This window comes from Tamandua tetradactyla, chromosome 3 (assembly GCF_023851605.1).
Source record: "Tamandua tetradactyla isolate mTamTet1 chromosome 3, mTamTet1.pri, whole genome shotgun sequence".
NCBI lineage: Eukaryota > Metazoa > Chordata > Mammalia > Pilosa > Myrmecophagidae > Tamandua > Tamandua tetradactyla.
The window spans coordinates 185,268,871-185,288,538 of NC_135329.1; the positions used below are offsets into that span (position 1 = coordinate 185,268,871).

The following is a 19,668-nucleotide window of genomic DNA, read 5'->3' on the forward strand; positions in this document are numbered from 1 at the left end:
ACAATTCTTAAAACCTCCTCAGGAGATTGCAGCACGCAACTGAGGCTCAGTGGGATGCTTTAGGATGTTCTTCTAAGATAATGTAATAATCAAAGGAAGATCAGAGCCCATACTGTTCCTGTAATTGAGTCTAATTGCCAGGGCGAGAGTCGGGAGGGGAGTATGATGCTCTTCATTTTCAAGAATTTAAAAAAGATGCCTGTCTGATGGTTGAACAACTGGCTGGGACTCATTGATCCATGATTATACAAATTCCCTCACTGTTTTATAAAGTCATCAAAAAGTTACACAGAAATAGAGCAACTGGGCCAGTTAATCTTAATCCTCAGTTGCACAACCCTAGAAATTTTGTAGAATAAACAATGCTAATTAAATACAACTTTAGGAAATGGGACCCAGTACACATCTTTATTTTTTAAAGTTTTATTGAGATAGAATCTACATACCATAAGATCATCCTTTAAAAGTATGCGATAGTGATATTTGATATATTCACAGTGTATACCTGTCACCACTATTTAACTTTAGTATGTTTTCATCATCCCCAAAGAAATCCCATACCCCATTAGCAGTCACACCACATCCTCTCACAGCCTTCAGCCCCTGGCAAGCATAGTATGTGGTCTTTTGTTGGTAGATTCTTTCACTAAGCATAATGTTTTCACAGTCTGACATCTTGTAACATGTATAAGTACTTGATTCCTTTTTTTTGCCAAATACTATTCCATTATACTGATATATTACATTTATTTTCCAAAATTGCTGTACCATTTTGTACATTCCCACCAGCAGAGTATGAGGACTCCAATTACTATTTATCCCAGTCACTTGTTATAGTCCGTGTTTATTTTAGCCATCCTGGTAAGTGTGATATGGTGACTCATTGAGGTTTTGATTGACATTTACATTTACATTTCCCTAATGATGAATGATGTGGAACATGTTTTCTTGTGCTTATTGGTCATTTGTGTATCTTCTTTGGAAAAAATGTCTATTCAGATACTTTCCCCAATTTTATGTTAGGTTATCTGTCTTTAATTTTTGAGTTATAAGAGTTCTTTATAAATTCTGAATATGAGCCACTTATCAGATATGTGATTTGCAAATATTTTCTCCCATTTTGTGGGTTGTCTTTTTCACTTCTTGAAGCACAGAAGTTTTGAATTTTAATGAATTCCAAATTATTTTTTCTTCTGTCATTTGTGCTTTTGGTATCATATCAAAGAAACAATTGTTTAATCCAAAGTCACAGAGATTTGCTCCTATGTTTTCTTCTAAGAGTTTTATCATTTTAGCACATACATTTAGATAGATGATCAAGGTTAAGTTAATTTTTTGTATATGGTGGGAGGTAGGTATCCACTTTCATATCCAGTTGATCTAGCACCATTTGTTGTAAAGACTGTTCTTTCCCCCCATTGAATTATCTTGGTGTCCTTGTCAAAAATCAATTGACCACAAGTTTAAAAGTTTATTTTTGAACTTTCAATTCTATTCCATTGATTTGTATATCAATCCTTATGCCAGATTCACACTGTCTTGATTAATGTAGCTTTATATTAACTTTGAAATTGGGTATTTTGAATCCTCTAACTTTGTTCTTTTTTTCAAGATGATTTTGGCTATTTTGGGTATCTTGCGTTTCCATATGAATTTCAGAATCAGCTTGTCAATTGCTTCAAAAACTGAAGCGGATATTTTTATAAGAATGGTACTGAATCTATAGATCAATTTGGGGAATATTACCATCTTAACAATATTAAGTCTCCAGTTCCATGAAGGTGGAATGTCTTTCAGCTTATTTATTTCAACAATATTTTACAGTTTTCATTGTCCAATTCTTGTACTTCTTTTGTTAAGTTTATTCCTAAGTGTATTATTCTTTTTGATGATGTTGCAAATGGAATTGTTTTCTTAATATCATTTTTGGACTATTCATTGCTAGTGTCTAGAATACAGTTGACTTTCCCATGTTGCATTTTTATCCTGTAACTGTGCTGATATCATTTATTAGTACTAATAGCTTTTTAATGAATTCCTTAGGATTATCTATATACAAGATCATATCATTTGTAAATGGAGACAATTTTCCTCCCTCCTTTCTAACCTGGATACCTTTTCTTTCTTGCCTAAATCTCCAGTACAATGTTAAATTGAAGTGGTGATAGTAAACACTAAACACAATCCTTTGAAATTTGTTGAAGCTTGTTTTGAGGCCTAAAATGTGGTCTGTCCTGGAAAATGTTCTGTGTACACCCAAGAAGAGTGTGTGTTCTTCTGTTGCTGGATTGAATGTTCTAGATGTGTCTTTTAATCTAGTGGGTTTTAATGTTGTTCAATCTTCTCTCTCCTTCTTGATCATCATCTAGATGTGCTATCCATTGTTGAATATGGGATATCCACCTATTATTATTTAATTGTACATTTCTCCCTTCAGTTCTTTCAGTTCTTGTTTTGCGTATTTAGGGGCTCTGCTTTCAGGCACATATATGTTTATAAATGTCCCATGTTCATGATGGATTGACCTTTTTAACATTATAAAATGTCCTTTTGGTCTCCACTAAAATTTTTTGTCTTAAAGTATATAGTTTATTATACAAAGATAATCACTTGAGCTCTCTTTTGGCTACTGTTTGCATGGCATACCTTTTTCCATCCTTTTACAGTCAATTTATTTGTGCCTTTGAAGATGAAATGTGTCTCTTATAGAGAGCATATAGCTAGATCATATATTTTTTTGTCCATTCAACCAATCTCTGCCTTTTGATCAGAGTATTTACTCCGTTCACATTTAATGTAATTATTGTTATGGTAAGATTTACATCTGCCATTTTGCTACTGGTTTTCTACATCTTATGTATTTCCTGTTCCTCTATTCCTCCACTATGCCTTATATGCATTAAATAGACTTTTCTCAATGTATCATTTTAATTTATTATTGGCTCTTTTCCTATACCTTTTGAATTTTTTCTTACTGATTGTCATGGTGTCATTTAACATCTTAACTAAAACAATTTTGTTTGAATTAATACAATTTAATTTTGATAGCATACAAAAACCTTGCTCCCATTTTCCTGTTCTCTCCCCCCCCCCCTTTATGCTTTTATTGGCAAACAAATTACATTTTCATGAACACAGGCTTATAATTATTGCTTTATGCAGCAGTTCTTATACCAGATAGAATTAAAACATTAGAAACAAAGAAAACATTTATGCTGTCTTTTATATTTACCAACGTACTTTAGCCATGCTCTTTATTCTTTCATGTATATTTATGTAAATATATAGTATCCATTTATTTCAGCCTGAAAGACTCCTTTTAGAATTTTTATAGGGAGATCTGATAGCAACAAATGTTTCATTCATCATGTCTGTCTTAATTTCTCCTTCATGTTTGCAGGATAATTTTATTGTACATAGAATTCTTGGTTAACAGTTTTTTTCTTTAAATATGTCATTCCACAGCCTTCTGACCTCTATAATTTCTGATGAAAGATCAGCTGTTAATCTTATTTAGAATCCCTTGTACATGGGAAAAGTCATCTTGCTTTTGTTTTCTTCATGTAACTCTCTTCTTTGGGCTCTTGATAATTTGAATATTCTGTGTCTGTATGGATCTTATGAGTTTATCCTATTTGAGATTCATCGAACTTCTTGGGTGTGTAAACTAATGGGGTTTTTTTTTTCTTTAAATTTGGGAAGTTTCAACCATTCATTCTTCAAATCTTTTTTCTAACCTTTCGTCTCTCTCCCCTCCTCTGGGACACCTATTGTCATGAGTTGATATGCCTTACAGAGTACCACAGCTCTCTGAGATTTGGCTCATTTTTCTTTAGTCTTTTTTCTTTCTGTTCCTTACACAGGATAATTTCTAATGGCATATATGGTTGTATGCTGATTCTTTCTTCTGCCAGTTAAATTCTTCTGTTGAGTCACTCTAGTGAATTTTTCTCTTCAGTTATCATTCTTTTCAACTACAGATTTATATTTGATTCTTTTTTATAATTTGATTCTCTCTATTGATAGTCTCTATTTGATGAGAAATCATTGTCATACCTTCCTTTAATTCTGTAGACATAGTTTCATTATCTAAACATATTTATAAAAATTTATTTAATTTTTGTCTCATCAGTCCAACATCTGAGCTTCCTTTGAGGCAATTTCTGTTGACTTCTTTTATTCCTGTGTATGGGCCATATTTTCTTGGTTCTTTGCATGACTCATATCTTTGTTAACAATGAGGCATTTCAAATAATGTAATGTGGCAACTCTGGAAATCAAATGACTCCCCTTTCCTCAAGTGTATTGTTGTTGGTTGTTGTTTTGTTGCTGTTTGTTTATTTAATGACTTTCCTGGATGAATTCTGTAAAGTTTGTATGTTTTGTTGGCTGCAATCACTGAAGCTCTGCTCAGTTAGGTTAATGGTCAACTAATAATTGAACAGAGATTTCCTTATGTGATTTTAAATAATAGGTTTCCCAATTTTTTTCCTGAGGGGCACTGTGGATGTGTTTACAGCCCTTTAATAGTTTACAGCTCAGTCTTAGCTCTCCTTTCTTGCTTTTGCAAAGTCAGGAAGTCAACCAAAGATGAGAGGTTAGGGCCTTCTCAAGTCTTTCCCAGTTATGGGCATGTGCACAGCTCTGTAGATGTATGTGGCCATTTAGATACCGGTAATATATTGGAACTTTCCAAAGACCTCTATGGACATCTCATTCCCCAGAATTTCCTTTCAAGTTTTTATGTCAGTCTCTTGATTGCCCCAACTGGTATCTTCACCTCAGATGGCTACAATGTTAAACAGTTCCTGCTGATATTTTCAACAAATGCTCTGGAAATAGATCTGTTTATACTGAGCTCTATCCAAATCAAATACATACAAGTCCTGTGAATTGGGCTTTTCCAGAGAGCTGCCAGTTAGGGAGTAACAGTTCTCTAAGGTAGGGCTTTTGGGGGAGCTCCAAACCTATTCTGCCCCTTCCGGTGGCTGCTGTTGGTTGTCAGGCTTCCTGGAGCTAGGGAGAGGGGTGTATGAATAGTGCAAGTTAAAATACCACAAGAGGGGTGTATGAATAGTGCAAGTTAAAATACCACATACTTCACTGTTCTTAGCAAGATTCCGTTGTTTTTCTTGAATAAACTCACTATAAATTGTTGCAAACCTTCTGTTAATTTCAAAAGTTCTGAAATAGCCAATTTTTAACAATTTTTGCCAGTGTTCTCATTGCATTTATGGAGGATGAGATTTTCAGAGATCTCTATTCTGACCTTCTGAAAGTGCTTCCCCCACATTTATATATTTTTTAGAAGATTCCTGCATACTTTTACTTGTGAAGCCAGAGTTGAGAACAACTAAGTAAGTGTATTACCCCTAGTCCTTTGTAGGCCCTCTAAACTCCTCTGAAATCCCACATAGCCTCATAAGTTTCAATATATATAGTCAGACTTATGCAGTTCCTGATTGCTTTAGAAAATGGAATCTATATTTTCACATTCATAAGCTTTTAAATGCTCTTCCACTTTACTTGTCTACTAAATTCAAATAATTACCTTTAATCCTATAGGGAAATATATTTATTATTAATTTATTATTGGTTATATTTATCAGTGAAGATGAATACTTTAATATGAATGGACTATGCCATCCTTACCCTAAATACATGTGTGTGTGTATTTCCTGCTACTCCGTATTTGTGCTTTACCATCTCTCACATATTCACACAGTTGTTACCAGCTTTTTATCTATGAAAAATGTCTTTGTTTCTGCTCAGACTCTTATCTTCTCTGATTTGTTAAAATGAGCTGATCCTCCCACCCCAGAATGTCTGTGCTTCTATCTCTCCACAAAATAAAGAGAAGAATGCTAGAACTCAGGAGTTGGATTGGTTTTGTTGCTTGTTTTGACACAAGGAGGCACTCTGAGTAGCCTCATCATTTTAAAATTCTGGCATTTTCTTATTGTTGAAAATGCTAGGCCTTAAACTGAGAAATAGTGCCTTAGAATTACAAAGCTGGGAAAAACACACTGATTTTTCCTTTCCCTTTAGATGAGGAGCACACCACTGAACACACCCCAAATCACCACGTGCCTCAGCCTCCACAGGCAGTGTTCCCAGCATGCATCTGTGCAGCAGTACTGCCCATCGTTCATCTGATGGAGGATGGTGAAGTGCGGGAGGATGGAGTAGCAGGTACAGTTTCAACTAGTAAAACCATCAGTGAATGTATTTAAGTTGTTCATCAGCTGGAAGACTGTGGGGCTGCTCTTGTAAACATTATGTACTGACTACTTATTGAGTTGCTCTGTGCATTTATTATAGACTAGTAGCACTGTGTTCCAGAATATTTGTACCAAAGTTTATAATCCCAACAGCAAGGTATGAAAATACTCTCTTTCCTGCATCTTTACCAATAATGGGTTTTTTCATTTAAATAATTTTTAGCAATTTTGTAGCTGCAGCAAAAGATTTCATTGTTGTTGTGAACAAGTGTTGCTTCCATATGTTGTTGGCTGTTATTATATTGGTATACCATTTTTCTATTGGGAATTTAAAAATCATTTTTGAGTTAGAGGAGCTCTTTTTTGATATTTAAAATGTTAACCTTTGTCACAAATGTAATTCATCTTAACCCCTAGTTTATCATATATTTTTGCAATTATTCTTTTTTAGATAGTACCTCTGGAAAGGTAATAAAGTGGGAAAGATGATATACGTGGCTTCAAACTAACCAATTCTAAGGTATCTCAGGTTTCTACATTTCAGTGTAGCAGAATGATAAATTTAACTCACACTAGTTCTGGAACATAGTTTCACAATATGTATCAGACACTTTAAAATGTATTAAAATCTTTTGGCACAGATTTTAACTTCTAGAAATTTCCTTATGAAATAGTGAAAGCTAAATGAAGGTTTGTGTAGAACCTTGTACAGTGTATGTTGCTTAAAATAACAATTTGGGAATAGTTTAAATGCCCGACAACAGACAATTAGCTAATCATGGTATCTCCATTATATGGTATTCTATGCAGTGAAGAAATTACATTCTAGAGGAATATTAATATAGAAAGAGTTTAATATGTTGCTAAGTAAAAATAATATTTTTGAATGAAGTACATGTAAATACATAGTTGCATTTTTATTACATGACATAAAATACATGTAAATATGTATTTGATGTATATGAAAGGACATACTTCAAAAATGTGAATAGCTGTTCATATGGTTCGTGGAATTTACAAGTCTTACTTTCCCTTTGTGTTTTTCTGTATTTTCCATGTGTAAAACATTAAACTGCCTTACTTCACCAATTAGAATGAAAATATTTAAAAGATTTTTTTTGCAATAAATCTCAACTTAAGAAATACCTATACTTACTTTAAGTATATGAGAAGATACATGAAAGCTAAATTTATATGTTTTTATTAATATTGTTTATTAATATCACTCTTAATTTTAATTGAATGATTCATCATTTACTAAAAACAAAAGCTGAATGGTAAAAGTATGCTAAATTCTATATTCCTAATATTAAAAATTAATAGAGTTAGGAACCACCATTCAGACTGAAAATCATCCAGTACTAATCCACCACTTCCTTTTATCCACATGCTCTCTTTGCCCAAGGTAATTCCTGGCTATCTCCTTCACAGATACATCTTAAATCCAGCATTTTTTTTCCATTTCCATAGCTGCACTAAAATAAGGCATCGTCCCTCCTTATCTGGACTCACTGCTTGTACTCTTGCCTCCCTCCATTTCATTTCTCCCACTGCAGCTAATGGTCTTTATAAAATGTGGCTCTGATCACATCACTCCTCAACTTAAAATCCTTGTGCTCCTCTTTCCTGAGCTACTCCAGCCACATTCATTTTCTTTTTCCTTGAATTAGCCAAGTTTCTTTGCTTTTCTCTGTTGAAAGACTCTTCCACATATCCTTCCACGACTCATTACTAATACCACTAGCTGACTCCTCCTCTTCCCTCAGATCCTAGGGCAAATATCACCTCCTATAAGCTTTCAAACATCACCTCCCCTTTACCTCAAGTCTTCTCTGAGTTCCTATGGCCCTATGTGATTTTCCCTGTCACAGCACATCATGCTCTTGGGTGGTCACTTGTTAACTTTTCTGTTTTATCCACTGAACCGTGAGTTCCTTCAGGGTAAGTCCTAACTTTTGTTTCTCTCCCTTTCCAAATGCCTGGCACCCAATCAATAACTTGAATGAATGAATAAACGAATTCTGGTGATCACCACTGTGGGTTATCCAGAAAGGCAGCACTGCTGGATGGCCTGCGGCTAGGCATTTAACGGAAACCATGACACTTGAGATTGCAAGTTTCCTGCAAATGTGTCATAACCACTGTGAATGTACTGGATGACTCCTGAGCCAATCAGATGAATAATATTTGGGGAAACAAAAACTCATCTCAAGCCTTACCAACCCATCTGCATAGACTGATGGGGCTGTACACTGAACACCCAACCCCTAAAAAGGCCAAGGCCAGTTAGTGACAGAGTAGTAGGGGAAAGGAGGATGGCAACAGCTTTCTCCCCTACCGCTGCCCCCGTTCTTCCACTACTGGTTTCAAACTAGGACCATTTCTTGGCACAGGCATCCCATTCAGAGATGGCTGCAGTCAAGGACAGATGAGTGTTAAATAGTTAACAGCTACATAGTACTATGTGACAATTCCTGTTCCAGGTCCTGGCATAAATTACTCATTTAATCTTCATAATAATCTATGAAATAGTTTCTCTTAATAAGCCCATTTTCAAATCAGAAACTAAGGTGCAAAAAGGTTAACTAACCTGGCCAAGATCACACAAAGCAAATTTTTTTTTTTTTGGCATCCCTGGGTGGGCACGAAACAAAGCAAATTTTGAACCGAGGTAATCTGGTTCTTCAGTTCATGCTCTTGACCTTGATATTTTCATGACTCTTTTGGGGACTGCTTTTTTGCACTAAGCGCTTCTAAGACTTTTATCCAAGGAAAATCTAAGAAGTTGAGTTGGATCTCAGAGCATCATCCAAACAGAAATGGTGGCTTCACCTGGTGACAGGGTTCAGTATTCTTAGAATGTTCCCCTTCCGTATCTTGGTTGTAAGAGATAAGACCTGCTTCTCACTGGACCAGTCTCCCCAAGGAAGTAGCACTTTATTTCTCTATAGCTTATTTACTCCTGGGACTTCCTCATTAGAAGTAGAAGCCTAAGTATTATTGCCACAACTTTATATCTTACTGAGAAAGGTACTGTTCACATGATCAGTACAAGATCTTCCCTAATTCATGTGCATTCTAAACCAAAGCATAGTTTTTAAAACAAAATAATTTTTAAAAAATAGTAATTAATTTAGTAATTCCTCCATTAAATATTCCTTAGGAACTTCTCCATACAATAAGCAATGAAATATGACTACAATTTATAATGATTTTCAATGCTAATACTAGAATGATTTCCAAAGTAAAGGCAACTGCATAAATGCATAGATATAGTCATTACAAAAGCAATGTTAATTCCCAAAAACTGTCTTACACTTTTTGTTACCTTTTCTTTACAAGTGAAAATGTTCAGAGACAACAGTAAAAATAATAAATATCCACTTTTCAATAGAAAAAGAGTTCACAAAACATTTTAAACAAAACAAAAATTAAAGAGAGACTAATTAAAGCTTAGTAAATTTTTTATGCATTAATAGACATATGCCCGTTTAAGACATATGCTCATGTTACTTTCTCTTTTGAAGTGAGTGCTGTGGCCCAACAAGTGTTATGGAATTGTCTAATTGAAGATCCATCAACAGTTCTTCGACATTTTCTGGAAAAACTAACCATCAGCAATAGACAAGTAAATTCCTTCTCCTTTATGATGGGTTATATAATTAACTATATGAATATTGTTAAAAGCAAAAAAAAAAAAAGAACTTTAGAATGCTATGCATGCTACATTTATGTTTTCTGATACATAGCCAATAATGCTGTTTAAATAATGATGAGCTATATTAAACTTTGCTGTTCTGTATCAAAGAAATCTATTAACTCCTACAACCATATATTTATGGTATATTACTCGTGATGACCCTGAGATATTTTTAAACAAAAATCAAATTCAGTATAATGTTATTTTAGTACTGAGTACGTTTATCAAATTCTGATTGCTTGGCAATATGCAATGCAGGTAGAATGTAGCGGGATATGTTGAAACTCTCCATGAATCAAAAATCAAATTAACTCTACCACTCTATAAGATTATGCCAAATGAAAATAGTTTTCTGAGCAATGGCAAAATACACTGGTGATTAAAAAGTATTAGTTCATCCTATATTAATAGGAATATTAAATCTAGCTTCTGAAATGTAGGATTAATTGCAGCTATCTCAAGCCATCCTTTCTTGATCTTTTGACTTGAAACCTAGGAAACAGAACTATAAAGTCACGTGATCCTGTTTTGCTTAATGCTATAAGTTCTCATATTACCATCACACCTGGGCAGTGATGATAAATAGGATTGACTAAAAACACAGTTTTAGGTTATTTGCCTGTGATATATACAAAGTTAAAATTTTTATTTTTAAAAAGGACAGTTGTCTGATGACTGCTCGGTGATATTATGTGTTAGCTAATAGAAGAAAGATGTTACAGATGATTTAAATACTATTTAACAAGTATCACATATGTTATATTAAAATGTTGAACATAATTGAAATCCACCTGTGGATAAAAGTAAAGAAAATCTCCCCCTACTTTTCTAAGAAGTGAATGTTATTTCCTAAACGTGGCAGTTGAGTGAAATAACAATTCTTTTATTCCTTCAGGATGAGTTAATGTATATGCTGCGTAAACTTCTCCTGAATATTGGAGACTTTCCTGCGCAGACATCCCACATCTTATTCAACTACTTGGTGAGTTTCAGTAGCCAGTAGGTAATAAATGCTTATTTCCCAGTGGGAAGCAGCATATGACAAAAAAAGTCATAGGAGATTTTTTTTCAATAAATTTCCATTCATTATATGACTGAAGGTGATTTTTTGCCACCTCAATTCCCTTACTTTACATGGGGAAGCCCCTGCTTGGTACAGTAAGTGTTGGTTTCCTTTCTGCCTTCTTTTAGCACTACATGACTTCTTATATTGGGTCTTAATTTTGGTTTTCTGTTGAGAACAACTATATGTCATTTTTAGTCACTTTCCCCCCTTTCCTATCTTGCTATTTAAAACACAGAGAGACACACAAACACTCAAAGATCAGTTTTCCCCTTGATGGAAACTGTTTGTGAGTGTATTTTCCCATGGCAACTATCTATGTCTTAAATTGTCCTGACAGCTCCTTTCTGAACCCTCCAGGATTTTCCTGTGTCTTCTCGTTCTCCTCCTTCTATCCCAAATGAATGTGCAGTTTGGAAACTGGGCCACGATGACTGCTCTTTAAAATTGTAATTGTAAAGACATTCCTGTCTGTGTTGGGAGCGCCGCCGCCTCTCCCCTTGACTGTCATCAGCCTCCCAGCACATGAGAAAATAAAAGAGTCATCCACATGCATCTGTAGCAGAGTGATAAATTTAACTCACACTAAACTCTGATGTGCAGAGAATTTTTCTAATTCCTTTCTCTATTCTGTGACTAATTTGGTCTTCCTCCTGAGTGCCATCTGCTGTTTGACAAGAGGAAAACTGTAAATTAGTGTTCAATCCAGTTTTATGTTCAGATTGGCATAAAAACATAAACAGTACCTTTGGGTAGTATTCAATCTCTCTTGGATTAAAAAAAAAGTCTGTAGGAACTCTCCTCGCTCTCCACCACTTTCTTCTCTTAAATCCATGTGGAATTTGAGAGAAAGTAGATTTTTCGATCCGCATTCTATCCCTTGGGTTTCCTTTGTTTCCTCTGTGTGTGAGAGGAAACATCCAAAAGGATGCCCTGTTAGCTGAAGCCAAAATTCATGACTGCTATAACTTAACCACATCCCAGCTCCCATTGGGGCTGTGGACCCCTCTGAGTTCTGGCTGTGAGTTCCAACTGGCTCCAGCTTAGAAAGTCCCCTGGCTAGAGAGTCCTACCTCACTATGTGAATTCCATCTTGAATGCTCTGCAGCCAAGCCTGGAGACCCTCTTCTGGGTCCCATCTACAAAACACACACACACACACACACACACACACACACACACACACACACACAGGCAATGCCCTCCCTCTACTAACACCACATAAGCCTTCATAGTAAACATAGTCCTCCCAGCTAGGTAATTGATAAGCTAATGGAGAAAAGAACTGGCAATATTTTAGCCTTGCTGTGTAATCTGATTTAGCATGATAGAAACTGAATGTAAGGGCACTGCCTTTGCATTTCCAATGCAAACCCTCATCTTCCTCTTATCTTCCCTGATCTTAGATGCTCTGAATGGACTAGGGGAAAGGTCTTGTGCTCGAATGGCAAAACAGCAAGGAAGAGTAATTTCTAGACCACTACCTTTAAGAAACATCTCAAGATATGCATAGCAGGATGTTGGGAACCCTGACCCATAACTTCCAGGCCCATAACTTGAGGGGACATTTAAAATCACTGCTTGACTTAATGCAGTGATCTTCAAACTGGGGTATGAGCAACCTTGGGAGTATTTAAAGAGTTCCGAAGGAGTTTGATGTCCACATACTTTTAAGGGAATAAAGCTCCAAATCCTCAACTTACATCTAAGCTCTAAGACTTTTCGAGGCATGCCTGCCTTCTCAATAACCCTTCTCCTGCTGTACAAGAGAAGGACCTAGCCCCCCACTCAACCATCCAGATATCACTGTGTTGCATTGATAGGCATGTTAAAGAAATAATCTGGAGTATGATACTAGTTTTAAGGAAGCTTCCTTTCAGTTTAAACCCATCAGATGTCCCACCATTTCCCGTCTTTTCTAGATTCCTGTTAGGAGTGAGGCTTGGCCTTCATTAGGATGTTCAGCATTCAGAACCACTGAAGCAGATTAGGTTAATGATACTGATTTCCGATGTAACTGAAAAGTTTTTCAGAACTATCGACATTTTCAAAAAAAGTGGATTAAATCCACAGAAAAAGTGTTTACATTATTTGTTTCTGATTTTGCTTTACATTATTCAATAAGATAGTTAAAACTTAATTCGAGTTTGATGAAAAATTTATTCCAATTATACTTAGTTCTTATCTTAATTCAATTTATACAATGTGTAACATTGTCTACCTTGTATTAACAAGAAATAACTAAGGATATGATAGCCTTATTTGCAACTTAAAAATGTGCAAAGGTGTACACAGTTCCTCAAAATTATTTGAGAGTACACACAAGCAAAACTTCTAAGTCTACTGATTTAAGCTAGCAGAACATTCTTAGGATCAATTGTTACCTATAATCCAAGCTGCAAATAGTATTTGGGAAAACATCATATGTAGATTAATTTTGAATACCCCATGTAACAGCTACCAAATGATCTGCAACCAAGAAACATTATTTGCTTTCCTTTTAGGAACTTAGGATTTTAGAGCGATAGAAAAGTGTGCCGTTACCTGTTCTGGTCCGTTTTCCACTTACTCCCTCTCTAGGCTAATGCCATTGGAAGTACTAGAGAAGAATTTGAACAGAAAATATGAAGGCACAAAGGAATATTTAATTTAAAAAATTAAAGCAAGGAAATGAGAATATGAGCTCAGCATTGTTGTTCCTTTGTGAACTGTTCCCCTTCTGTGGCTTTTAGGTGGGATTAATCATGTACTTTGTGCGGACCCCCTGCGAATGGGGGATGGACGCCATTTCAGCCACTCTCACGTTCCTGTGGGAAGTGGTGGGTTATGTGGAGGGTCTCTTCTTCAAGGATCTCAAGCAGACAATGAAGAAGGAGCAGTGTGAAGTAAAGCTCCTGGTGACGGCCTCAATGCCAGGTAATCCACTGCTGCTTTTGAATGATGTAACTTTTTTTTTTTTTTTAAGATTACAAATACCCTTTATAAAGACCAAAACGCTCTTTCATTCATGAGACATTTTGCAGAATTCTGACTCTGTAGTATTGAGTGCTTCAAAGGACTTTTGTTTAACACAGTCTGAAGAATCACAATAGACCCTTTAAAAAGTCAGCAATTGCCAGATTAAAAAGGAGACATCAGAACTGAGATCCATGTGAATCAGTCCTTGATGGGCTGCCAACGTTGAAGATTTATTGAAGTCTATCGCAGAGGGACAGCTGGACTGAAAGCCTTTTTGAGTGAATTTTTGGCACTGCAAGGGGAAGAATATTGTTTACATGGCAGGAACCTGAGTCCTTTGTAAACTCAGTGAGAGAGAGCCTTATGAAGACTTGGAAAAGAAGAGAGCAGGAAGGAGAATTACAAAAGAACATGAAGTGTGATGTAAACTCTAGATACAGTTCCTTTTCGCTTTGGAGAGTTTGCTTTTCCTTAAGGGGAGAGTTTTGCCAAGTCCTTTATCCCCATGCAGTGACTAAGAAAATATGAGATGATACTTGTTTTGAAATAAAGAGAAAGACCAAATATGTATAGACAAGAGCCCAGTCTCTGGCAGCAATTAGACCTGAGCTAGAATCATAACACTGCCGTTTATTAGTTGTGTATCTAGTATTAGCTGTAAAAAAAAAAAAAAGAAAAAGAAAAAAGTGTACATTACGTTTCAAAGCCTCTTTTCCTCATGTGTAAAGTAGGGCTATTATTTCTACTTCATGTCTGTGAATAATAAATGAGATTAGGTATGTAAATACTTGTGTGGTACCTGACTCACTGTAAGCATCCAAAGATGGTAGCTGTATATTCATATGTTCTGTAGATTAATTATCCAAAAATGTGATCACTTTTTGTTATAGCAAGGAAACACATATCATTCATGGATTTAACATAACTTGTTAAGGGCGGTGCGACAGTGAATCAGTGGCAGAATTCTCACCTGCCATGCCGGAGACCTGGGTTCAATTCCTTGTGCCTGCCCATTCAAAGAAAAAAGCGTTAAAAAACAAGGCAAATCTTAATATTCATAACGATTTGTAATTAATGACCAAAACAAAATAGGTACTGTCTCACCAGAAAAGTAGAATACAGAAAATATAAACTGAAGCTGCATTTCAGCTCCTTGTTTTGGTTTTGTTAATATCTCTGTTTTTATTTTCTTACTTTTATTTCCTGATCATCTCATTTAAAATACAAGGCTATAGTACTTGTTGCAATACTTGGGGTTTGAATTTTGATTCTTCACTAAATCATTGGCATCCTTGAATAACTTATTCAATTTCTATGTGTTTTCCATTTGTAAAATGAAAATAATCATATCTATATCATAAGATTTCCATGAGATTAAAAAAAATAATCAGACAGAATACTTAGTATTTGGAACAACATAAATTGTAGCTGTCATTATTATTATTATTAAATTTTTTTTTTTTTTTTTTTTTTTGCATGGGCAGGCTTTGGGAATTGAACCCTGGTCTCTGTCATGGCAGGCAAGAATTCTGCCACTGAGCCACCATTGCACCACCCTGTCATTACTTTTTAAAAAGTGAAAATGTAAAAAAAAAAAATTTACTTATAAATGAGTATAGTTACTACAATATGTGGCTCACCTTAAGCATTTAATAAGAATATTAACTTTAATATTTTCATTTTTTATGCTTTAAATACAGACTTTCCTTTAGTAGCAGTGAGTTTATTATGACTTTTATCTTCTGTAGGTACCAAAACCTTGGTAGTTCATGGCCAGAATGAGTGTGATATCCCAACCCAGTTACCAGTCCATGAAGACACTCAGTTTGAAGCCCTGTTGAAGGTAGGAATAACTTTTAATGGAATTGAATTTCTAGACACCATGTCTATCTATAGTCACCTCACTGAACATCCGTTTTAGAATTATATGGCGTTTTGTGACTTCAAATGAACGTTTTATTTCCTTACCTCTTCTAGAAACTGTTCCACTTGGTGTGCTTACTCCATTTCTAGCATAATTGTTGCATAGTCCTCCCCACTTTTACTGACATTTTAGCTCTACACTGAAGTAGGCAGAATCTTGCATGTTCTCTTTTGGCTGCAGCAGAAACTTGACTCTCTCGTGTATTCCTCACACCTCTTAAAATGCTGTGAATTCCTGCTTAGGAATTTCCTAAATCATATGTACTTCTAAAGGTGCCCTGGGCTTGCATACTGACAGCATTGGAACAAACTCTAGCTGTCAGCTGATGATCCATACCAGGACGCCTTTTTGTGACATCTAGCTGAACTATGTAAGTCTTGACTTTGCACTTGCCACTGGCAGAAATGATTAGAGAAGCAGAAAAATAGATGTCTTAGAATATATCAGAGGAATCAAGAAAGTATTTTCTAATGGTCATGGCAATTATCCCCCTCAAAAGAAACAGCTATACTTGCCTACAAAAGTCTTAAGGTAGAGTAATAAATAAGCCAGTACAGTGATTCTCCATTTATCTGAATACTTTTTGTGCTCTGATTCCTGGAACACAACTCTGAGCACAAACATATGTAAAAAATTGTGCAAACCTTGGGTTATTTTATTTCAGAAGAAAGGGTAGGCTCTCTTTTAGACATCTCCAGGGAACCTCTAAGGCTCAATGAAGCAAATTTCAAAAAGGGTTGCATTTTACTACTCAGGTTGGAACGGTAGGATAGCCTGAAGGCAGACAGCAGTTTTAAACCCTGGCTCTACCATAATCAGTGTGACCTTAGGAGCAAACAATCAGAATTCTCTAGGTCAGATTCTTTTTCAACAGTCCTGGGATATTAGTGTAGGTTATACAAGTTATCTACATTAAAGCCCTGATCCAACCACATAGTGTATATTAAATACTTGAAGAATTGTAATCATTGTTATTATTAATGTTGTTACCAAAAATGTTTTTTCCTAGTATTAGGACTGCTCCACACAACCTCAATGTGTTATGAGGTGCTGCAGTATTGGGCAACATTGTAAGCTTTTAAATATACTTTAAGATGTAGTATCTCAAATATAAATACTTTGAAAACAACTCCCCCAAATTTATTTCATCCTCTGACTTTAACAGCAAAGTAATTAAAACCACATTCAATAATGGCACTTACGAGTGTTTTTTCTTAGTTTCTTTAAGAACTGTTCATCAGTGTTGAGATGCACCTGTGCCTCCACAGTCCAAACAGTCCATCAATCAGGTTGAATTATCATTGTACATCCCTTGACACTACAAGAGCGGACTTTATATCAATTTTTATTATATCAACCTTGAAACAACTGTGTGTGTTTATATTCATATACATATACCTAACATACACACAGATACATATTTATAATATACACAACATAAAATATATATAGTTTTATTTATAATCTTCTGTTTGTATGTATATTTAAAAAGTCTTTATAAGAAGTTCCTTGCCTTGCTGATATTTCTTTTAGCATACTAACTACCTGGCAAATAATGTGCCTTCAATAAACATTTTTTAATTTTGCTATAATTATTCTAGGAATGTCTGGAATTTTTTAATATCCCAGAATCCCAGTCGACGCATTATTTTCTCATGGATAAACGATGGAACCTTATCCACTATAATAAGGTGAGACTGTACAATTAATGACATTCTCATTGAGTGGTGTCAAAGCTCATCTTGCCTTTCCCAAGGGCAGCTTGTGCTCAGGGAGGCGTCATTATTTAGAGGTTATGAGCATGGTCACCTGGACCACACCACCTTATCATATGTGTCTTTGAACTAGCTTCTTTATCTTTCTACCCTTCAGTTCCTTTGTCTGTAAAATGAAAGTGATGATAATAGTATCTCTATATAATGCAGTTGTAATAATTAAAGGCAATAAACCAAGTAAAGCACTTAGTTATTCATCATTTTTGCATCTAAGTGAAAAATTAAGTTGTCTATATAATAACTGTATATGTCTATTTAGAATTTTTAGATGTTCTAATTATGTAATACATAACCATGTTGACCTGATCTAATGAACAAAAGAACACCTCAAGAAGAGCACTGATGTTACTTTACAGTGACACTCTTCTTCTAGAATGTCTTTTAGTCAATTTTCTCTGGCTCTTTCGCTCCTAACATAGCACCCTAGGTCTTGAAAAGAGTACTCAGATGGGTAATTTGAAACTTTCCTGAGAAGGGCATTTACCTTCTCTCTCTCTCTCTCCCTCTGTGTGTGTGTGTGTGTGTGTGTGTGTGTGTGTGTGTGTGTGTGTGTTGTAGAATTGGAAAGCATAAAGTAGTAAAACTCAAAACTATTCGAAAATAAGATGAGCTTTTATTTGCCTCACCTTTAAGTGAAGAAGAAGTAAGAGTACAAGTTCATCTTTTGAACTATTTTTTCTTCTTTGTGTACCCCCACCTCAGACTTATGTTCGGGATATTTATCCTTTCCGGAGGTCAGTTTCTCCACAGCTGAACCTTGTACATATGCATCCAGAGAAGGGACAGGAGCTCATTCAGAAACAGGTGCCTGACTGCTTTGCTTTTATCCTGTGTTCTGTAATGTTGTTGGGATAGATGATCTATAAAAAAATGTCAACCTTGAGGTCCTGTGATTCCATTCTGATCCTCTCTAGAGAGTGGATGGATGAGCCTTTGGCCAATAGATAGCTCTCCCCAAATAATGTGTTAATTAAGTTTTATAAATTGGATCTTGGTTTCAAGGTATTAAAGGACATTCAACTCTATGGATGAATCATTGGTTATAAACAATAGAAATCTTCTAACTTATGCACTACTTTCTAAATATGAATGTTCATTTCACATTTTTTAAAAACAAGATTGCGAGTCACGTTATGTATTTATTATTAAAAAGCTGTCCCAGAGGTTCACACTAGCTAAAAAAAATTAAAAGGACCAAGGTAATATGGCCAAAAAAAATGCATTGAATAGGAATCCGGATATTTGAACTGGGTCTCAGGTCTGCCACTGACCAGTGTTCTGAAGTTGAACAAGTTACAAACTCCTCTTAAAATAGGAAAAGACAATCAAGTGGTTGTACCTAGGTTTAAGATTAAAGAGAAAAGCAATTTTCCCATACTGGTATCAAACCAGACTAAGAGCTTAAGGCAATTAATTAAGGCAACTGTTTTGCATGAAAATATAGCTATAGTATGCAATTATAAAAATTATACCTATTTTAGTATTATATATGGATTGCATTATCATTAGTAAAATCTCTAGACAAAAATTTAAGGATGCTATTTCATTTCAAATTCTTTGCATTTATTTGATGGTAATTTAGCATGAGACTATCCAAAACATCATCAAAATATGAATTACTTAAGTAATTAAAAATACTATTATCTACCTAAATTACATTTAAAAGAAATAAAATAATGAATGTATTGTTAGGTCTAAGATGTTGAGAAAAATTGTAAAATTTTAAATATAAACACTTTTAAAAACAATTTCCTGAAAGTGATTCTACACTCTGTTTTTAACAGCAAAATAATTAAAGTCATAATCAATAATGGTATTAAGTAGTTTTATTTTCAAATCATGTTTAAGAACATGTTTAAAAGAAACCATAAAATAAACCCCTGGCACTTATTTACACCCCAAGTTGTATTCTCCAGGCTTCTTTCTAAGTTTCTCAGGGAGATAATACCCAGGCCTATGGTTCTGGCTCTGAAGTTTCCTCAAGTTGCTCAGTGCTTATGAACTTCCTAATCACACCCTTCTATGTA

General features: G+C 35.1%; 1 protein-coding gene across 2 annotated transcripts in view; it reads left to right on the forward strand.

Annotated features, from left to right (window-relative positions):
* The window catches only part of UNC80 (unc-80 subunit of NALCN channel complex), a 237,327-nt gene that overhangs the window by 149,649 nt on the left and 68,010 nt on the right, over positions 1-19,668 (forward strand). For both annotated transcript variants that reach the window (XM_077154956.1, XM_077154955.1), the window contains 7 exons: positions 6,049-6,192; positions 9,749-9,849; positions 10,817-10,903; positions 13,717-13,900; positions 15,691-15,785; positions 17,468-17,557; positions 18,344-18,445. In XM_077154956.1, coding sequence (XP_077011071.1) covers positions 6,049-6,192; positions 9,749-9,849; positions 10,817-10,903; positions 13,717-13,900; positions 15,691-15,785; positions 17,468-17,557; positions 18,344-18,445 — 803 coding nt within the window. The remainder of the gene's footprint in view (positions 1-6,048; positions 6,193-9,748; positions 9,850-10,816; positions 10,904-13,716; positions 13,901-15,690; positions 15,786-17,467; positions 17,558-18,343; positions 18,446-19,668) is intronic.